At 43.1% G+C, this 22112-nt stretch overlaps 2 protein-coding genes across 4 annotated transcripts in view; one reads left to right on the top strand and one right to left on the bottom strand.

Annotated features, from left to right (window-relative positions):
- tnmd (tenomodulin) overlaps positions 1-12434 on the top strand; it is a 44619-nt gene extending 32185 nt beyond the window's left edge. The window contains exons 5-7 of the mRNA XM_076739466.1: positions 5647-5806; positions 6673-6767; positions 10905-12434. Of these exons, the coding sequence (XP_076595581.1) occupies positions 5647-5806; positions 6673-6767; positions 10905-11114 (465 nt within the window). The 3' untranslated portion in view covers positions 11115-12434. The remainder of the gene's footprint in view (positions 1-5646; positions 5807-6672; positions 6768-10904) is intronic.
- Positions 12435-18137: 5703 nt separating this feature from the next.
- The window catches only part of elf1 (E74-like ETS transcription factor 1), a 36701-nt gene continuing 32726 nt past the window's right edge, over positions 18138-22112 (bottom strand). For all 3 annotated transcript variants that reach the window (XM_076739665.1, XM_076739664.1, XM_076739666.1), the window contains 3 exons: positions 21363-21555; positions 20794-21153; positions 18138-19165 (listed from right to left, as the gene is read on the bottom strand). In XM_076739665.1, coding sequence (XP_076595780.1) covers positions 18358-19165; positions 20794-21153; positions 21363-21555 — 1361 coding nt within the window. In that variant the 3' untranslated portion in view covers positions 18138-18357. The remainder of the gene's footprint in view (positions 19166-20793; positions 21154-21362; positions 21556-22112) is intronic.

Below are 22112 nucleotides of genomic sequence, written 5' to 3'. Positions count from 1 at the left end.
AAGAAGTACAGTAGCTGGCAAATATCTTACGCTCACAGCTTCATTTTAAAAACAGAATAAGCCAATTGTAAGTCCAAACAAAACCCAGTCTCAGTTTTAACTTTAAGAACACAAGCTGTTACGCCCAAAAACCAAACGCTGTTCTTTTTTCCCCCCTCTCATCTTCATAATGTCTGATCCACGTTTACAGATACTAATTGCCTAGGCAGCACCATATGTCCATGCCATTTCTGTCTTCTTTTGTGCACTGTGAAGCCTAATTGGTTTAATTCACATCTCCAAAGTGAATCATCTAAGGCCAGGAAGACTAGGGCTCATATCGGTAGTTATGGAAGCCTGTATTATGACTACCATGAGTAAAAATAGATGACTCTGCATCATGATCAATAAAATAAGAATTCAAAAGATGTTTTTAAGCTGTGGTTTGCATTAAGTTGTTCTAATCAGGAACTAGATTAGGCTGCTACAGTCTTGCCTTACGAGGTGACACTGAAGTACATCCACTAAGCAGCCTTGAATCAACTGTCAGGCTAAGTAGTGATAATCAGGCAGCAAAACATGCAGGGCTGTCACCAAGAAATTACATTTATATACTTCTAATCTGTTATATCAAGTATATTGCTGCCTGGATATCCACATCCGCAACTTTTGTTCACAATTTACAAAAACGTTTGGACCCTTTGTAAAATGGAAATAGAAAAAGAATGTGATGATCTGCAGAACACTGAAAGCCCATGTTTCACTGAAAATAGCACAAAGACAACATCCCAAATGTTGAAACAGAAATGTCATTGTTTTTGAAAATGATGTCCTCATTTAGGATTTGATGTCAGCAACATGTTTCAAAAAGGTTGGGACAGGCTCATGTTTGCCTTCCCTGAAAAAGACATCATCTACTTGGTAGCATATGCTGCTCCAAAACCTGTAGACATGGTTCAGCGTTAATGGTGCCTCACAAATGTGCAGGTTAACCATGCCATGTGCACTAATGTCCCCCCCCATACCATCATGGATGCTGGCTTTTGAACTGTGCACAGATAATAAGTCGGATGGTCCCTCTCCCTTTTAGCCCTTAGGACGCTGCATCCATGATTTCCAAAAAGAATTTCAAATGTTAGACAGACAACAGACCAGTTTTCCTCTTCAGCTCAGTCCATCTGAAATGAGCTCAGGACCATCAGGTTTATATTGGTTCTGTAAACAATGAAATCCACAAATTCTTTGCAATTTCACATTGAGAAGCATTATTCTTAAATTGTTGCACTATTTGTCAGTCTGTCATGGAGTGGTGAAGCCCTCGATGTCTCTGCTTCAGAAAGACTCAGCCTCTCTGGGAGGCTCTTTTTATACCCAGTCATGTTGCTCACCTGTTACCTGTTAACCTAATTCATTGTGAGACGTTCCACCAGCTGTTTTCTTTTAGCATTTCACAACTTTTCCAGTCTTTTCTTGCCTCTGTCCAAACTTTTTTTTAAAATGTGTTGTTGACATTAAATTCTAAATGAGGATATCATTTTAAAAACAACGACATTTCTCAGTTCATGATTTGATGTTGTCTTTGTGCTATTTACAATTAAATGTGGGTTTTCAATGAATTTGAAAATCATCATATTCTGCTTCTATTTATGTCTTACACAGCATCCCAGCTTTTTTGGACATGGGGTTGTAGGAAAACATGAAATATGTCATAACTGAATGTTTTGATCATAATTTCCAGGAGCAGCTTGACATTTGGAATATACATTTATTCTCTTTCATGCCAAGAGTTAGATGAAGACATTGAGAGCGCCTCATGTCTTTATGGTAAATGTGACGCTTCAGTCAGCCGTTTAGCTGGTTTAGCATTAAGACTGGAGAAAAGGGGAAACGGCTAGTGTGCCTCTGTCCAAAGGTAAAAGAACGTTTTTCCACTTTAATCCATGCAAATACCAAATTGTGATCTTACGAGCGGTTATCTCCTGGACAACAGGGCACAGTAACTTCCCGGCGTTTCTCCTGGTTGCCAGGCAACCTCACGGCGACAACTCCCAGACACCAGGAAGTCACAATGTGAAACATGTTTTTCATTCAGAGATTTCTAATGATGTCTGGTTAAACTAATAAATGCAGATGATGTAGACAGTTCTGGTGTGCACTGGAATATTTATGTTTATATTACCACATTGTGCCTGCACTCTGGAAAATGGATGAACCAATGGCTGAGCGCTGGGCCGTCATCACCTGACAGACACGACGGTGGGATTGATCTTCTCATCTAACTCTCGGCAAGAAACCAAATAAACATACTTTCCAAAATGTCACACTAACTACTCTGTTGAAATTTTTAAGATACCATACAAATGCCATGCATCATTCCTCCACCAAATTCATTTGAGGTAAGCTCATTTTTGTCCTGCCGCTGTGTTCTGCTGCTATCGCTGCAGAGGAGGCTTTCTCTACAAAAATACTGCATTGTGCAAGAGAAACACAGTAGATATCCAGGGGGCATATTTAGGTAATAAACACTGACCTTGGCCTGACCTCACCAAGGTCTTTCCTCACATTAGACGGCAGCCCCTGATCCGTCCTCTGTGAGAATCCACCCACGTGTGACCCGAGAGAAGATCAGCACAAGTTCCTCCTCATGTGGTGAAACACATGAAGCTCACAGAAGTTAAAGCCAAGCACTAATGGTTCCTAGCTCAACCCAGCCACAGGCTTTTAGGAAAGAGGGCTCAGAGCAGCCGCGGCAGGCTTTACAGCCGAAGTGAAAAACAATGGCAAAAATTGCGGAAAAACTGCAAGTGGCTGATAAGGAAATGCAGCCCCTGCGAGGGAGAACCAGGTGACAAACATGAATTGTTTGCCAGGATTTTTTCCTCCCTTTTCAATTTGCCTCCTCTATGAAATGTCTGAGGAGTAATCCCTGAGCTTCATTCCAGTTCCCCCAGTCTGACACAGAAACCAGCATCTGCCTCCCTCACACTCCTTAACATTGTCAATGGATGCTGCTTGCTCCATTAAACAGCCACTTAATATGGATGACCAAAGCTCACCCAGCAACCCAAAACCTCCCACTCAGACAACAACTGCAAGCAGAAAAACAGTGAGAAGCAACACACAGCAGAGGATGTGACTACACCAAAGTCCTGCAGGCATCCAGCACAGTTTGTTTTGTCTCATTTTTGTCTGCGTGAAGATATGAGCTCAATAACAGGATGACCAGTGAGCCATAAGGCCTGCTCACACCGGGAAGTGACACAACAAAAATTCATCCATGAGTCTTTGCAAAGTAGCTACTACTAGTTAAGGTTAGTTAGTAAACGAGTGACGTTGCTGCACTAACTGCTAACATGCTAGCCAGTCACGAACATGCTAGAGCTGGTCATCACAGCCACTCTCTGAGTCTCTGAGTCCTTCTGTTTCGATTCTTTTCAAGTTAGCACGCTCGCTAGTACAGTTGCTAACAGGACAATAAGCAATAAGTTCACACAGGTCATTCAAGAGATGTATTTGACTGTTAACGATCCTTCTTTTCTGAAGCAGTTTATCCTGACACAACTACAACAGCTTCCTCTATTTTGGATTCTCTGGCTGTCTGTTCCCTCAAAGGTCAGCACCATCAAGACAGTTTGCTATTTGTCAGTGGTGCATATTTGCATGTCAAAGTTCACCAAAGTTGAACTCAATCCCAAAATTCGCATAGATTTACTTTTCCCCCACTAACAAATCCACTTGAGATGAATTGATTTCTGCCATGAATTTTCACTGTTTTTAAATGCTTGTGTGACCAGGCCTTCGGTGCCCTTAAGCGAGTGTCAGCTCTCTCATTATAAGTTGCTTGAATATGGATGTCAACTAAAATTCACCACCTGGTGTACTGCATAATAACAACACCCCTGCCTGTGTTATGTGCACTGTGTGAACGCTCATGGGTATCATGAGAAAATCTTTGTTGATCTCTGGCAAACATCGCACCACTTTAAACAATGTGTCATGTAGGCAGTGTTTCCCCACTTGGGACACAGTGGCAGGAGAGGGTAAATTCATTAACTACAGCACAACTGGTGTATAATTAAGTTGTGCACTGTAGGCGGAAAGAATACATACACCCAGAGCAGGCCACATAAAACAAATTACCATCATTTCCAAGGTCTAACACTCGATAAAAAGTTGCTTGTGTTCTAATAATATATCATTTGTCAATAGTAAAATGGAAGAGCCTTTCAGAAGTGTGTATAAACCAGAGGACTGTAATCATGTTGTCTTTGTGCTTGTCAACTGGCATTTAGAAATCCCTGCCCCATGCTAAAATGCTGACCTTTACCACTTCCCCTCAGGCCCTCTCCTGCAAGTTATTGGAGTCGTTTCTCAACTGTGAAGTCAAAGTCATGTTGCGAGCCCCCTGTCGTGACCTCCATTTACTTTCCAGAGAAGACTCACTTGGCTTCAGTGGTTAAGAGGTCCAATTAGAGAGTGCTGTTTGTGTTCCTCGGGTTTGATTTTAATATCTGCAGGCATGGCAATGGTGAGCTCGATGCCAGCACACCCCCTCCGCCGTACCACCGCAACCCCACTACACCAGTCCTCCGAGTCATCATTAGTCTACTGGCCGGCGCTTAAAAGTGGGGGAAAGTGTGTCAAAAGCTTGGGCAAGACACCTCCCGTGCCGAAACGCAATCTTTGATGTGAGAGAAGCCTTTTTTTTTTTTTCCTTTTTTTGTCTCTGCAGGTCACAACTGTGTCGCTCGATGACAAACAAGAAGCAGCACGGAAAGCGAAATTCTAATTCAAGCGAGAGTGTCAGGGTGAACATGAGGGAGGGGGCACGACCCAATATAAATGATTCTTGCTCCTACTATAGCCCCAGGATTCTACGTCAAGCTTAACTAATGTGCAATTAAGCTTTAGACTGGGAGAAAATCACCTTGTAAAAACATTTGTCAAGTGAACTGTTTTTCTGTTCTGGGTTGCTAATTAACAAGGGAATGGGAAGAAGGGTTTGTTTGTGTGTGTATTTACATATACATGAAGAAAATAAATATCTCCACTGTTAGGGGAGAGCATTACCAAACCCCCTTCATATGTCTCTATTAGACAACACTGACATGTAGTCCCTATCATTAAGCAATAATAGTTTACTTTACAGCTCATGAACTACAGTATCAACAAATTAAGCCCACTGATAGTGCTGGGTGCCAAGCGAAGCATTGTGGTGGAGGAGGAGGGAGGGAAGGAGGGAAGGAGGGAAGGGGGGAGGAGAACGCAAGGCTTTATTGTGTCTGTCACATTAAACGATATTGCTGCCACACTCAGAGTAATGAAGACCACTTCTAAAGTCATTTAAAAGTCAAATCATCACTGTCTGTGAATTTCAATGATGTATAATAGAAAGAGCATGCCGGAGGCTTGAGAAGAGGGTGAGAGAGGGAAAGAGGAGGGAGTCAGGGCAGTGGGAGTCAGGAGTCAGGAAGTTGCCGCCCTCTCAGTGGACAGAAAGGTGATAGATAAAACAATGAGGCCTGAGCTGCTGCGTGGCTCAGGGGAGGACGAGAGTGCAAATGCAGGACAATGCTTTGTGTGGGGCACGGCCATTTTTTCAAGCTCTGACATGCTATATTATATGTGTCTTTGTGTGCGTGTGTGTGTGTGTGTGATGTTTTCTAGGAGGATGAGACCAACGCCATGGATATGAAGGTGGATGACTCCCAAGTGTGGGTTCCTGCTGAGGAGCCCATCGTTAACTCAGCCTTCCTCTTTGACTCCAAGATCTGGGAGATTTGCCAGGAGCTGCCCATCCACTGGATCCATCCCTCTTCTCTGAGCGGTGAGAGCAGGGGGCATCTCTGCCTCTAAATGCAGACTATTAACACTCTCGCTGGAGGGCATTCCCTCAGGCCACATGCAGGTCTGTAGAGACGACAAGAGATCCCAACCAGATGAGCTTCCAGCCTGAGTCACTCTGTGTGCTTGGAAAATTGAGACACTGGTGGGCAGTGGGCAGAAGACACGTCCAGATCCTTAAAGTTTTATTCAAATAAATCTTATTGTTACATGACCTATTTTATATGATGGTCAGATGGTGTTTCGTGCTGCAAGAAAATAGACATTATGTAGTTTTGCAAGGCTTGTAAGTCTTTTTTTTTTTTTTTTTCATAAAGTGAGATAAATCCTCATGTAAGATTCTGATAAGAATCAACTTTTTAGAAATTAGGATGAGAAACTTCATATGTTGAATTTCTCATTTATTTTACCATATGAAGGTTACAGTGTAGAGGCAATGCATGTATAACGTAGGGAAAAGTAAGTAAAAAATAATCTGTACTGAAGAGCAGTACTTAAGTAAGTACCTTAGTAAAAGTACATTCATCAGTGCTAACATCTGGAGATTTGGTTCTTAGGGGTTTTTTTTTTTGTCAAAAGGATGTGTAGGCTTTGCTAATTGTGGAAAATGAGTGTGTTAGTATCACAACAGCAGCAACACCACAGTTTGACAGAAGCACTAAAAAGCTTGGAAAGGATTCTAGCGTATTTCTCCTGAATGTTAGTAATTAACATCAAGCCACTGGGAAAATTGAGTGTACAAGTCAAAAATGTAATCTCAGAGCTTTCTCATTGTATTTCAAACAATAGAAAAACTGCTGCAAGCATGCAAACGTCTCCTCTCTTTACTTGCTCTGCTTGTGAATTCAGATGCTGAGCTGGACAACGTGGACGCGCCGGACGCGGAGGTCACAGGTCAGCGTTTCACCCGCGACGTCATGGATCACGTTCCCGTAAACGACTATGTAAGTGGGCCCCTCTGCACCACGCCAACCGGGGACCACACCACCAGATACAGTAAAGTGACTTCAATCAGCTCCAGCTCTGCCTCGACTCTGTCTGCATATAAATCGCTCACTAATTGATGTTAAAACTGACTTTGTGCACCAGAGGGCATAGCAATTGCTCTATATATCTGTTTAAGTAAGGCCAGTTCATTGAAGACTCCCTTAATGTCTCTCCATTAATTGAGAGGAATATCCAGCCTTTCAAAGGCAGCAACTTGTGCCTTACAGCACCCGTTAGTTCCTTTTTTCACTTCCTTTTTTCTGAGGCAGCAGAGAGCTCTGCACAAAGGAGCACTCTGAAGGTCACTCATTGCTGCACAGATAAGTTACATTTATTAATAATGCTTTAATTATCAAGCGTATAAAATGAATGGAAAGGCCACGTGGCATATTTTGGTGTACTGCATGTAAACCGCTCACTACTGTATGGTTAATTATCCCTGACTGCGATGGAAAAACATAGAGCAGTATATTACAGGACTTATGCACTCATACTGACTCAAATAAATTTGCAGTTGCATGCCAGAGATGCCGGGAACGTACGCAGGTGCAAAGATATCCGACGCACACGTGTGCACACAGCACTTACAGGTGAACAGCCACTAAAGTTAAATTCAAGGATAATAAGTTGGGCTCCATCTCCTCCTCAGAGCTGAGAGAAACTGTGACACGTGGAGAAATGAGACGTCCTGTAATGTTGACATTTATCAGACCCGTCCCAGAAACACCTCCCGCTCAACTCCTCAATTTCCCCCCAGCTTCTCTGTCTTCTTCCTCATCGTCTGTGGCAGGAGATGCAGCGCTATGCAATTAAAACATACCAGGGGATGAAAAACTTGGCTCTCCTTTTGAAACGTTCTGCCTCTATCAGCTGAGTTATGCATACCACTGCTATCCATTCCAGCAGCAGCACATCCAGGCTCTGTTTGTGGGTCCGGTGATAACAAAGGCCTTTGTGGCCAAGCAGAGGGCAGACAGCAGTCTGTAATTGGGAGTCTGAACTCTCGCTCATTCCAGTGGGATGCCACATGTGTTAGTCAAACCTTTTTTTTTTTTTTTTTACTTCATTCAGAACTCATGTAAATGTGCACACAGTCAGCAAACCACGAGCACACACACACAGTCTGTTACTCACACTATTTCTCTTTCTACCTGCAGCCTTTCATCCATCGTGCTCGCACACACCGAGCCTGGCGTATGAAAAACATGCGTGCACATCTGCGTTTGTGAATGCGAGTCTGAGTTTCAGCGTCGCATCTTCTCATGTCTCTAAAGCAGAATAATTGTTTGAGTCCTTGTGACAGAGGCTGACAGATTTATGAATGTGGCCTTTGCCACAGCTGCCATGTCAGAGTGCAGTGCGTATCAGAGGTGGGCCTGGAAATTTCGAACTGAATAACTACCATCTGACAAGGCTGAAGGGATGGTACCACTGTCCTTGACCCATATAGCAAGGATGGGCTTCAGATATGAATTGACCTCACACACATACACGTGTAAACATGCTCGGTGTGTGTGTGTGTGTCCGTCTGCGTCGCAGTGTTTGTACGGTGTGTTAAAGTTGGACCAGCCTTGCAAACCTCTGGGAGCCATATTCAGGGTCAGGCTCGGATGGCTGTTCATGCATAACAGAGGTGCAGAAAAAGCTGAAGGAATTCAAATCCATGAATGCAGGAGCTGTTTGTGCCTCTGGAGAAATCTTTACTCTGAAGCTAAAGCTCCTTATCGCTTTGGTAAACCGGCAGAGTTTACTGAAATACACAACTATCGTCTTATTCAATTACATCCAATTTCATTGTCATTCCACCTGACTGTAGAGCACAGTGAGATGAGAATCTGAGATCGGGACAAGTGGCGAGGCATTCTCGTATGTTGCACTGTCCTGCGCTTCTGCATAAAAACAGCCCTTTTCGAATACAAAGCGGGGTATGAAACAGAAATGTTATCTCTGCTGTTTTGATCCCAGAATGAATGCGATGTGCTCTGCTATGAGATTTAATAACACATTCAGGCATGTGCTTCAAGCTCATGAAGAGCGGTGATCAGCGTGTGTGAAATAACACCAACAAGTGTGGAGATTAGAGGAGTCGTGCTTTGATTCATTACATCTTATTGAATGACTGACGCAGTTTTCTACTCTGCAGACTCATTCATATCCAGTGCCTCATATTATGCACAGAGGTGTCTCTGGCTGTGCATGTGTATACGTGAGCCTGAGTGTGTGATGAAATCAGATGCAGCGAGGGGGTAATGGCTTTTACTCTTCATTAATGCTGCTTGTTTTTGAGTGACTGCCTCAGATTTCCCAAGGTGAACCATTCTTATCACCGCAGCATCCCACTAGAGACGGCAACTCAAAGCCAGAGTGATTAATATGTACCCTCCGTTTTAAAAGGATAGCTCTGATTAATTGTCTTTAAGGTACAATGCTGCCTATTGGCTGTTTGTTTTGATAAACGCAGCATCATTTGAATAAAATATTTTCTTCATTTTCCGAGCCGGAGCTCCAGATTTCGTAACAGCCCAGTTTGGGCTGTGAGGAGCAGATAAGATTATCATTGGTCCATTGACAGCTTTCGTGTTGTTTCCATAACAGATTGTTGCCTGGAAGCTGATGACCTGAAACTTGACTGAAACAATAAATCATTAAAAGCCTACCTGCGCTTGTCACAGTAATAAATCAAACCCAGCTATACTAGATATCATCTGTCGCAGCCTTTTATATGTGTTTCAAGTGTGTCTCACGAGTGTGTAATTTTACTCAATTTATCATAGCTCACATCAAATGCATGGTGTACTCTTTTATGAGTCATGCTTATGTGGAATTTATTGTTATGTGATTGTAGTCTGCTAGCTGCTGCAGAAAAGAAAACAAACACAACGTGTGTAAAACCGCTGTGATTGACTACCCAGTGACTTATAGATGCAAGAAAACCCCCAATTCCCATACTTAATGTAGCAGGGGACTACAAGGACTCAGTTGTGTGTTCCTGCGGGTCCTGTCCTCAAACAATTCCCACACATTTTCTATTCCCGGCAGTGGATGTGTTTTGTTCTGCACTGTTGAATGTAGCTGAGTCATTGTAAGCACGTTGTAAGGATTATGCCAGTTTGAATGTGAAGTCATCGACTCCTGGATCCGAGCAGTTTAACAAGACAGCGCTGGATTGTCTCTGGGGATTCATTTACTAAAAGAGATTGAAATGTGGTCAAATGCATACTGAGGGCAGTTGCTGCCTCAACTTGCACGGTGAGTTAAGTGGCACTTCTCCGAACCCCATTTGGAGTTGCTCTTGATCAAAGGCGTGTCACTCAGCCCCCGCGAGTCTACGAGGGCATGAACCAACCAGCACAATGGAAAAATCCAGGGGCCATTAATTCTACCCAATTTACCTTTCGTTTGGGTTTCATTTGGCCTCTCTATAAATTCAGAGGCAGCCAGCAAGAGCAAATGAAAGAATCCTTGTTAGGCGATCATTACTCTGCTAATTGCTTTAGGAATGTGCCATGCACTTAAAGTCAAGGTCAGGGGGAGGGCGCCAAGATGCGGGGAGCTCTAATTTGAATGCTCTATTGGAGGAGGGGCTGCCATTTTGGTGCAGAGTGTGGGCTTCGGTCGAGGGAGCTAAGGGGTCAGAGATGAAAGAAATAGTGTAATTATGCTGGTAACTACCAACGTTAGCGTCCCTTTGATTGAAGATAGCGCCGACAGAGAAGCTGTGAATGCTGGATTCAGAGAGGGGGCATTGTGCAGCCAGCAGTTGTGCTACCTCTGCTATAATAGAAAGGTCAAGGGTATTATTTCATGTTTTATGCTCCCGGAGCTTAAATCAAGCTCGCTCACCCACGCCGCTATCTTGATCTCTTTGTCACAGTCATCAAGCATGGCACAACTTTGCATTTCCACCGACATCAATTCTGATCTTTTCACTCTTGTTTGGTTTTACATATACTCTGCTGACCTACAAGCAAAGCAGGCTCATCAATTCACGCCGCCTGCTCCCCTTCTTCCTCCGCTCCTGCCCTTGCCTTTGGGAGGACTGGCATTTGTCATGTATGTGATTGTAACCCTGCCCGCCCCTGTGTCCTCTGCAGAGAGACGTTGGAATTGAGCTGGATAACCGTCTGGATGAGCGCGGCTACTGCTGCCAGCACTGTCGTCGTGGTTACCGCTTCTGCCGCCGCTACCATGAGCCCCTGGGTGGCTTCAACCCGTGGCCATACTACTACCAAGGAGGCCGGGTCATCTGTCAGGTTGTCATGCCGTGCAACTGGTGGATCGCCCGAATGCTGGGGAGGATCTGAAGAGGCGGCGTGCTGTCTGGGATTTAAACTGTTTATGTCATCGCAGGTGCAAATCCTCCCTTTGATAAATATTCCAGACCACTTGTGAGACCAAAGCAGTCCATTGCACACAATTATTAACCAATCTGAAAGTTGGCCCGTTGAGATTTAGTCAGTCTGAACAGTCTAAATGGCGTTTGAGGAGTTTTGATTCTTTCTTAAAAGGCATCGGTCGTTTACAGCTGTCTCATTTTCTTTGCTTATCTACCCATTTAGTATCCTTGCTGTTTGATCCTGTTGAATGGGTGCAATTTAGTTTGGATGGTGTCACCAGAAACTAATCTGCACTAGAAAACACTTCAGCTGTGTGTCCTTACTTGTCATGCATTCATTTTTTTTTTTACTTTATGGGTTAAAAAGATGTGTTGAACATACATTACAAAGTATGGAAATGTTCCTACAATATACATATACATATATATATATATAATAATCTAAGAGGTGCTATCACATTAGCCATTTAACTAAATATATACATTTTGTCTCATCTTGTTGTTATCAGTTACCTTTTTACTGTTTATAAAGTAGCAGATATAAACCTCATATAAGCTCTGTCACAGTGACAAACTTGCTTGAGTCACACAGCACTTCCTAGTCGCACTCACGTTCAAAATCATGTTAGAAATTATGTAAAACTAAAATAAAATATGCAAAGAAACCAGATACATAATGTAATATTCATATAGAAGTATAACATTATATGCAATATATTCAAATGAAGACAAAATAAGCAAAGATGATAATATTAATAATACTAACATGTCAGTACAGAATTAGGAAAAGCTGCTGAAGCATTTGCCGACTGGCTCCGTCTATCACAACGCTTCTATCTGTTTTTGGTATTATGTTAAACTAAGGAGGTATAATGAAAGATGCACAGATCTCAGCTGTCTTTTGTGATGGAGTTACTGTTACTGTTATCCTCCATTGTCTTCCCTGTTGTTGCCAGCCACAGAATGCTTTAAATAGTGCTACTGTTCAAACAGTTTCTGCTTCGCCGAGGCAATTTTAATCTGCAACACCACATCTCAATCTGTCGGGCTGAAATAACTCTCATCTGCAACTAACGGATAAGCAAGCGAGATAGACATTTGCAATTTGATGTTCTGTCATCTGAATAACAAGGTGCATAAATGCCCAAGAGTATTCAAGCTATGTGAGGTATTCAAAAGTTAAACAGAGAGACAAAAATGGAGCGCGGTTGTTGTCATACTTTGCTTTGAAGCCTTCTGTATGTTTCCTTCTCTTTCCTTATTTTTTCCAATTAAAAATTCATTGTATGAAAAATCTCAGTTGTCCTATCATATGAAACGATATGACTTCCTTGAAAGAAACTTAACGCCCCAGGGTGTCTGTGTGAAAGCTGATGTGGTGTGGGTTTGAATCTGACTTGTGCAATCCATAGAAAAGACAGACCTTCGTCTCTCCTCTCCATCAGTCCCACTGCTCATTAGCAAAAACATTTAGCGTCAAATTAAAAATGTCTTGACAAGAAAAACATGTATGCTTTTATTGTTTCCCTTTTATAACCTGAGGCTCTCTTGTGTATCTGATGCATAATAATGCATTGTTTTGCCTCCTTAGTAAATCTTGATGTTGACTCGTGTTGGCTCAGTGTGATAATAATGTCAGTGATATCAATAATATTTGGCAGTCAAATGGATTTCATGAAAAAGAGGGAGAAACATATTATTGTATGTAAATGTTTTATGGATATGCTCATAAATGGAGTTCACACTGCAACCATATTGTTATTTTTAAATCAATAATGTCAATAGCCTAGAGCAACATGTCAAGTAAAAAATAGTGGCATGAGTTAACAAATGCAATAATTGCAAACATACTTCAAATAGACTGACAAGTGTAGCACAAAGCCCCCGAGGCGTTTCTGAAAAGTTCATAAAATCAGTGTTTATATAATTCATTTCTCACTATTTCTCGCTTATCACATCAAATAGTCGAGTGTTTATTAAAACGGATGCTTTCAGCATGCTGGTGTTGCTGCTGTTGTTGCTGGGAAATAGAGTAAAGTGTTATTTTTCGTAAGATGCTGTTAGTTGTCTATCTGGCGAGGTCTCCGAGGACTCTGAGGACTCTTTTGTGTAGTCGTGAGAGTAAATTGCCATGGAAGCCCTGAGAGTCGTTCTGAATGGGATGGCTCACCCTGACTGGAGAGGCTGATACAGATATTACAGCTGGCTCCCTGAGAGCTCCTCGTGCCTGTTGGGACAAAAGTCCAATATTAACCATGAAAGTCAAACTTTAAAGTGCAAACGTCTCACAATTAAAAATCATCATGGAGGAGACTTAAAAAGACACTGGATGGTGGTGATACTGCACTTGTGCCTGCATGACATGCAGAAAACAGATCACAGTCCAGTTGTTGCATGCTAGACACAAATCTCCATGGGTCATTGAACGCATCTTAAGGCTTCCTAGTCTATAGCGAATATCTACAGCTTTTGAAGCTGTTTGCATTCAGCGGTCGTGGTTTTCCTTTTCAAATATACAGTGTTTCAAAATGTAAATAATGTGATAGTAACTAAATGAATGTGGCTCATCGGTCTTTAAGTGACTGCATTTAAGGACTGCTGCAAATATGTTGAGAGGACAGAAAAACAAGACAGAGTCGGTGAAGATTAGCTTGAAAAGAGTGTTTTTCCTCTGAAAACTTGAACTACTCTGAATCAAATGATCTTAATCTAGTAGACGAGGGGTTTTTAATACACCTGCATCGATGCAAATAACGGTTAATTTGCATTCCTAACATGTAGGATGTGGTTCAATACTGTCTACACTAGATATAAGGCAAATCTTTGAGTCTGTGGCAGTGAGCTCCTCCCTCATAGACCTGAGTGAAAGACTACATCATCTCAAATGAAGCTCTGCACAATTGTTTGCATGCACTTTACACACTGTCTAGGAAAGCCCCCCTCCAGCACTTGTTTATCACTGTTTTGATGAGGAGAGGAAACAAGATCGACTACTCTGCAGAATAAACAGAGATACCGAGCATCTAGCAGGTTAGCACAGTTCAAAGGATCCTGCCTGTCTGGCCTGAGGAATGGCCACTATCGTCGAGGCTCACATGTGAATTAATTCCTTTTGTTACTTATCAAAAATGCAAGGAAACTTCACTCCCAGCTGCTTATTTTCATTTCAAATAATCGTTCGTTCATTTAGATCCATGAGTTGCTATTCTGGGGCGAAGGAGAGTGAAAACCAATGTATGAGGAGTGTCTGTATTTAGATTAGTAACCTGAAGGAATACTTCTCACCAACCCAGACGGAGGCTCGGGCTCTGCTGAGGACGTGTGTATTACCAGTGCCATCTTGTGTAGAGAGAGGTGTACTGCTGCAATATCGAACCAGACACAATATTCATGTTATTTTTTCAACATTTCAAAATCATGCTTCACCTTCTGTCCTTAAAATACATTTCCTCTTGCGTCTATGAGAAAACCTTCAAATTCTAAAGTGGTCTGTTTAAATCTAACTTTGGCTGCAGGTTATCAAGTTAACAGACTGAATGCAGCTGCAAAGGCTATGAGACTGCAGTCATCAAGTCCTTTTCTCTGTAGCGTTGCAGTCAGTCTGGTGACCTGATGGTTAAATAAGCTCTCCCTGTACTGTTCCTGCTACAGGCTGGAGGCACAATAATGTCAGCCGTCATCCTTCAACTGCTCCCACTGTGAGAGGCAGCATGGCACAGCAGTAAACACTCGCACTGTGTCAGTGGCTGCAGGCGACACAGAAATAGTCCTCCTCTCCCAGGACCTGACTCTCGCTCCATCTTCAGGGTCTCTGACTCACCAACCAAAGGAATAGCACAGACGTAACGGCTGCTAGTAGCCTTTCATTATTTTAGTAATCCATAACAACCTCCGCTTACCATATGGCAGGCGATCGATGAACCACTGAGCAGAAAAGCAAAGTGTCTGTTTAGATGTAATGGAGGGCTGTTTGTTGCTGAATGCGGAGCTCATTCAATAATTTGAGACTCATTTCAAACTATTTTCCCATCTGCAAAAGGCTCAGGAAGATGTTTTCTGGTGAGAAGAAGGTTGAAGTGGTGGCTGAGGCTGTGGCTGAACCTCTGGCCTTGTTTTTCTCTATGTGTGTGAGTGTGTGTGTGTGTGTGTGTGTGTGTGTGTGTGTGTGTGTGTGTGTGTTTGTGTTAACCCTATGGCAAGATTGGATTGTGTGGTACACAGCTGTGCATGTGGGTGTAGACAGAGCTAGGCACAGTAGGCAAGTCCTGCTGCCAGACAGCTTCCTCAACACCACCACCCTCCCTCCCCGACCCTGAACACACACACACAGTCAATCCAAGCCAAGCCAATGCAACCACACACACACACACACACACACACACAAATGCATCAACATAACACATGCTCTAACAGAATCAGTCCAATTCAGTGTAGCACACATACACACACACTTTTCACTCTGCAAGCTGTGGTGACAGACTCGGCTGTCTTCAGCTCTGGGCATGTCACATGCTAATGTATTCATCCACCCACAGCAACTGGAAAAACACTGCTCTTAAGTACAGTCCAATCAGTCTCTGGCCCGCTAATGGCCCCAATCCAGTTTCTTACAGTAGCTTTTTCTTTCTCTTCAAATGCCATGTGGTCGAATGTCCCTCAAAGCTGCACCAGCCCAATAATACGACTTGGAGGTTTCAGTGAAGAAATACTTCATTTTCATTATCTCGACAGTAGAAATTAATTGACTTAGTAACCCCCTCGCGAGCTGGGCTATTTGTTTCCGAGTTTAATTTTGTTTTTCAAAAATTGTGTGACATTTTATCTGCGCCTCACACCGTTTCAAGACCACGCCGTCTGACAAACAAACAAATAAAAAAAAAAAAAACAAATAAAGAGGTTGTTCAGTGAAGAAGATTTTGTTTTTAATTAGTACATTGACTTTTTCTTAAAAATCTATTCTATATTCAGCATAAAGGAGGCAAATTGACAACCCAAGACAAGAAAAAGCAACAAAACATAAGCAGTGGACATACCTCAACATCTCACAGACAACAGTGCTTTAAGGAAAACGCAGGGCAGATACGGGAATATATACAACGCAAAAAAAAGGGAAAAAAAGCAGCAAATCCCCACTTAAAGACTGACAAATTTTGATGCAAATGTAACCCAGTGTAATCATTGATTGTCAAAAAATTTGCATAAGCATGTACTTAAACAATAAGTATACATTCAGAGTGTCTTTGCAGACCCAGAGCCGTTCGGCTGATGTGGAGTTGTAAAGCAGCGTTTAACTCCTGTCCTTACATGCCAGTGCGGATGGAGGTCAGCATGCCTGAATGTCCTCACTCTGCGGCCGCAGTCCGGTTTGGAAAATACAACCAATTTAGCTGAGATACCGCTCAGGATCAATATGGCTTCATCCCCGGCAGGACCGAGGGGGCCATTCACATGGCTGGCCTGAGAGGTCCTTAACAAAGTGGGGCAGCAAAAAAAGAAGGCACAGACTCGACTGACCCGAGAGCAGGAGAGGAAGAAGGAGACGAGAGGAAATGAGACAAGAGGAAGAAGGAGAGAGGAGACGAGACGAGATGAGGGGAGAGGAGGCGAGACGAGGGGAGAGGACGAGGCCAGAGGGGACAAGGAGGGAAGGCAGGAAAGCAGCACAGGTACGTCTTTGTACCAAATGACGAAAGAAACTTCAGATATGATTTCAAAGACATACTGACTGATACATCTGAGACTTAATGCAGTACACAGAAAATAATATTTTTGAATGCATAGTCCCCACTGCTTAACTGTTGAAAAGGGTAAAGAGGTACGTCTGTCGAAAAGAAGGAACCAAAGCACATTCAGTACATATTTAAATCAGACACACAACAGGGCATATCTACAATAAGAGAATATAACAGTGGAATAATGATGCTGCGCTGAGCACTCGAGTCCAAAACTGACTGAACTAATACCAAAGCTGATTATATGGAAGGCTATACAAATGAAAAATGTTGGTCTTAAAAAAACTACTAAATAAGCTTTCTGGTATTAACGTTCATATTCTTTGTATTTTCCCTCATGTTTACACGTGTAAATAGAAGACAAATGTGCCTTTTTTATACAGAATTTAGAAATTCACAAAATAAATAAATTCGCTATGGCCTTAAAATTGAATCTCAATTGTATATTATATGTATATATATAATTCCATTTCATATAAACAGGATTTAAACCTCCGAGCCTCTGAAGCAGAGGCTGATAAAATCTGTTTTATCCTGCGTATTCTTTCTCTCCATTCGCGCCTCCCTATCTTGCTGTGCCTCCGGTCTGCAGCTCTATACAAACAGTTCTGATGTTGGACTGTCCTTGGTGGACAGAAAATGCCCATTTCCATAGTAACACAGTGTTTTAAGGCCAGGAGTAATAGAGAGTGAATGCATAACTTTTTTGTTTATATGAAAATAAATGAGTAATAAGTCCTTAGATGTCTGAAAGTCTGAAAAGCCATTTAGTCCGTGTGTCATCTTTGTCCCAGACGTTTCAAAGGAAGAGTCTTGAGCTGTTTGAACTTCCTGTAAGGCACTCTTCAATTCAACTCTGAGATGTGTTTTTCACCAGGACGCCGTAACACAGCACCCATCACTCATCCATGGGAACGGAAGCTTGTATGTCGTTTAAAAACACGAGTGTGTGCATGCACACCCTCTGCATGTTCTCCAAAGTCTGATTTCATTGCACCATTTGGCATTCAGTTCCCAGTTTCAGTTTGTTGCATTCTCCTCTTTAAAGATAGTCCAATGAGATGTAAGGTAAGAAAATTACTAACTGGCACATTTGGTAGACAGGGATCCCTGGTTTATCCAATGGCTGTTCTCCTTGAGGGGGAGCTTGTTTTGTGTATGTGTGTGTGTTTTCCTTTGTATCTGCATCTGTGTGTGTTAGGGTTGATGTCCTTAGGGGGAAAAAAATCCCAAATCTGAAAAGTGACTTCTTAGAAAAACTAAACACTCCCTTGATTTTTAAAATTAGGCACATGGTCACAAAACATGTGAGTAAACAATAAATCCTGAGGCTGAACTGACCAACCTTCAAGAGCAACTCGCAAGATCCCTCACTCCAATCTCTGATCAGATCACTGTGGTAGGAAAGGAAAGGTCTGTGGTCAAAAATGGATTCAGTGGTTGTTTTTGGTTCAGCTTGTGAGGAGGAGTCCTGCAGGCCTAAGCCTCTGCAGACTCTGCCTTTATCTGGATAAAGTTTGCAGGCAATTGGACAGACATTGGCAGCTCCTGCAGGCCTTTGATGCCCTGCTCAGGCTGCAGGGACATCTCCCCACGCACTTCCAGCTCCTCCACAGGGGTCAGGCCCTCACTTGGGCTGCTGCTCTGGGAGGAATGTCCATTAATTATAGTTTCACTCACAGCCTCATGGCCCTGGTTTTGACTGGTATCAATGATCACAGTCCTATACTGCAACTCCGCTTCCCCTATCTCAATCTCTTCTTTCTCAAATGTGTTTGCCGCCAATGAAGGATCACCGTTGACCATTGACTGGAAGTAGCTGGGGTCCAGCAGCTCCTCTTTGACCTGCAGCCCCGAGAGGTCGCCGGATTTCAGCACGGTGGCGATTACCGTGCCGGGCTGCTGCGCCACCATGGTCTGCCCGCAGGTTGTGTTGATGGTGACCAGACGAGGGAGACCGTTGAGGTTTGAAGCTGTGGAACTAATAAGTCCTGGAGGGGAAGTGCAGGATGAGGAGGAGGAGACAGAAGAGGAGCCCAGACTGGTGACCAGGAGCTGCTGAGGGAGGCCGTCCTGCAGACTGCTGACTCCGCTCGCTAGAGAGGCCGTCTGGAGGGTGAGCACATCTTTAGCACCCGCTGTGGTGGAGGGCATGGCGTGGAGAATAACCCGAGGAGGGGAGCAGTGGCTGGAGTCCCCGTTGGCCAAAACAGTGGTGAGGGGAACAGACTGAAGGGAGCCGGAAGATGTCAGGACCATGGGAACTGATGCAGGAGCAGAGATAGTCCTGAAAAGACAAAATGAACTGAACTTGTGTTTCTTCATCTCCTCTGATAGAGCTGTTGTAATTGAATATTCAGGTTGTATCTTTGCAAATATAGACAAGGATTATTTTTTTAAAGGGCTTCTATTGAGAAAGTTACCCAGCATACAGCTAAAATCTTAAAATGCTGCATTAAATGCCCTTATTAACATAACAAATGTCAGCTGTACTGCAGACATCATTATTCTCACTGACTCCTGACTGCAGACGATGTTTAACAGGTGACTGATAATATATTGACTGTGCAGGCAGTGGACACAATAACCTCTACAGTATAATCAAAACAAAGTGTACCTAAGAGTTAGCTCAACACAGCTCTGATGTCAAGAAAAAAATAACATTATAAGCTTGACAAAGGCGGTATATACTGCAGCACTACTGGATTAGATTGGATTATATGAGACAGGTTTTGAAACCTCCACATCACAAGTGTAATCAGTTTATCTCAATTTCTGAAAAGCTGTCTTTTCATAGATACAAGGTTGAAGTCTCTCACTAGTCGCAGCCATTAATAAAAGATTGTCAAGGGCTGAGTCAGTCATACTATGTGAATTTCAAGGACAAGTTCATTTCTGTGCATGTCTCTGTGTGCATGAGCACCACATTCAAGTCATTTTGTGTGAATAAATAAGCTTTACACTTCAAAAATTCACCTGAGAAGATTTTTTTGATATTGCTGTGTCATAGCCAGAAAAATACAGTAACAATATATCAGCTAAGATATGATTTTTTTTCTTTAGATAACATTCTTGATAAGAAGCCCTCACAAAAATATGCTGGAAAATATGCTTATTCGCTTCCTTGCCAAGAGTCTGACTGCCAGTTCAATATACAGCACACAAGGCTACAGCCAGCAGGCGCTTACCTTATCTTAGCAGGCAGAAACAGCTAGCCTGGCTCTGTCCAGAAGTAACAAAATCTGCATACGAGCACCTCCAAAGCTCAATAATTAACACCTTGTATCTTGCTTGTTTCATCCGTACAAAACCTGAGGTAGAAAAACGACATTTTTCTTCACTCTGAAGAAAAATGTCAACCACTGGAGCCAGGCTAGCTGTTTCCCCCTGTGTGCAGTCTTTATGCTAAGCTAAGCTAACTGGTTGCTGGCTGCAGCTTCATATTTAGTGTGCAGATATGAGATGGATATTAATCTTCTCATGTAGTGTGTTTTCCCAAAAGAGAACTGTGAGAAAGATTCTCAAAAGGACATTTTACAATAAAACTAAACCTGTTTTCTGGCGTCAGGGCATTGTTTCTGATCATCTCAAATATATATTTGACCTTCCTATGCTGCAATTTTATGTTATTTCATGTCATTAGATACGCACTGCTATCAATGTGTCCAGAATAAGCTGTTATCACCCCGGCTGATTCATCCGTCCAGCTCTAGTTTGAAAGATCATGAGTCCTCTGATCAGACATGAGTGTTCGCTAGCAACGACTGTGCTACGTCCAAATGAAATGAAATAAAATCATCCTTCATTTAGCTGACAGTCCCCCTCAAAAGACCTCTGGATGATTCACAGTGTGGTGCTCTTTGGTGAAAGTGTGTGCAATTTAAAGAGTGTGTCTTCCTCGTGCCAATCTCCTACCTCATAGCTTGTGTCGGGTCCTGGACAAGCGACCCTTGGCTGGCCTGCAGCATATGGACAGACTGAAGGAGCTGCTCAGCCTGGCCGCCATTGGCTTCCTGGTACAGACAGTCATCATTAGGCTCCTTCTTCATCTGCTTCACTGAGACTTGGTGTTGACCGTGAGCCCTCCCGTGCCCTTTGGACCCTCCACGGACCACAGACCGCCCGTTGGTAGACCTCTGATTCCCGTAGCTGCCGTTGGCGTCGGAGCCCGTGTCTTCATCATCAATCACCACCAGATCAGCTGGCATCTCCTTAAACTGATAGACAAGCCGCTGCCCCTCCACTTTAGCCAGGATGCCTCTCTGATAGTAGTACCTAGAGGAGAGAGCAGAGGTGTTTATCACATTACAGACTGTATCATCATTCACATTTAACAGCCTCGTAAAATTTTAAACTGTCCTTCCAGTGTGTTATTATGAACATATCTGTGAGAATCATGTCTCCGGGGTTCGGAGCTAAATGGGAGCTAATGTGCGTGACAATGAAGCTTTGGAAAATGGCGCTCATTTGCATGTTCGCCTTACCTGAGAGCTCTGCCCATGGTCTCGTAGTTCATGTCAGGCTTGTTCTTGTGTTTGCCCCACAGCTTTGAAACAGCCTTGGAGTCCACCAGCTTAAAGATGCCTTTCTCCCGCTGTGTCCACTTGATGTATTTGGGACAGGTGTTTTTATCTTGCAGTAAAGCCAGAAGGAACTCCCACAGGTAGATTGTGTTGCCTGCAAATTGGGGAGAGGAGGGGCAGATTTAGTCCTGTTTTTAACATTCAAGCATGTCAGACATTGGCGGTGGGGCCTTAGAGGTGTGATATAGATATCTATAATAAATCTAGTCATTTATGGTTTTACTTATAAATATTTACACGGCAGCTGTGGGGTTACAGGAGGAACTGCTTGTTTTTTATAACCGTTGCTGTGTCAGTTGTGTGTGTGCACGTGTGCCTTCGAAGGGAATTAATTATACCAAGCCTGGGAGTAGACTACTCCAATTTGTGAGATGCTTTGGCCAGAAGTGGTTAAAAACAGCAACGCTCCCAGTAGTCACTTGAATCCCAGACACCATGACAGGGTGATGTATATGTGTGCGGCTGAACCTGCCGTCCCCAGCCCCCTCCTCCTTGTGTCACACTGTATGTGCAATGAGGGTTCACATCAGGCAGCACTATAGTCTGCTTCTATCGGTGGACCATCAATGTGCCCTCCAGCCTGCAATCACTTCTGCTTCCCTGTGAAACACAGCACTCTGAAATCCCCTCATCCATTAACTCGCCCAGATT

Source organism: Chaetodon auriga, chromosome 9, assembly GCF_051107435.1.
Source record: "Chaetodon auriga isolate fChaAug3 chromosome 9, fChaAug3.hap1, whole genome shotgun sequence".
NCBI classification, from domain to species: Eukaryota; Metazoa; Chordata; class Actinopteri; order Chaetodontiformes; family Chaetodontidae; genus Chaetodon; species Chaetodon auriga.
Note: the sequence above shows the minus strand (reverse complement) of the source record. Positions and strands in the feature narration are given on the sequence as shown.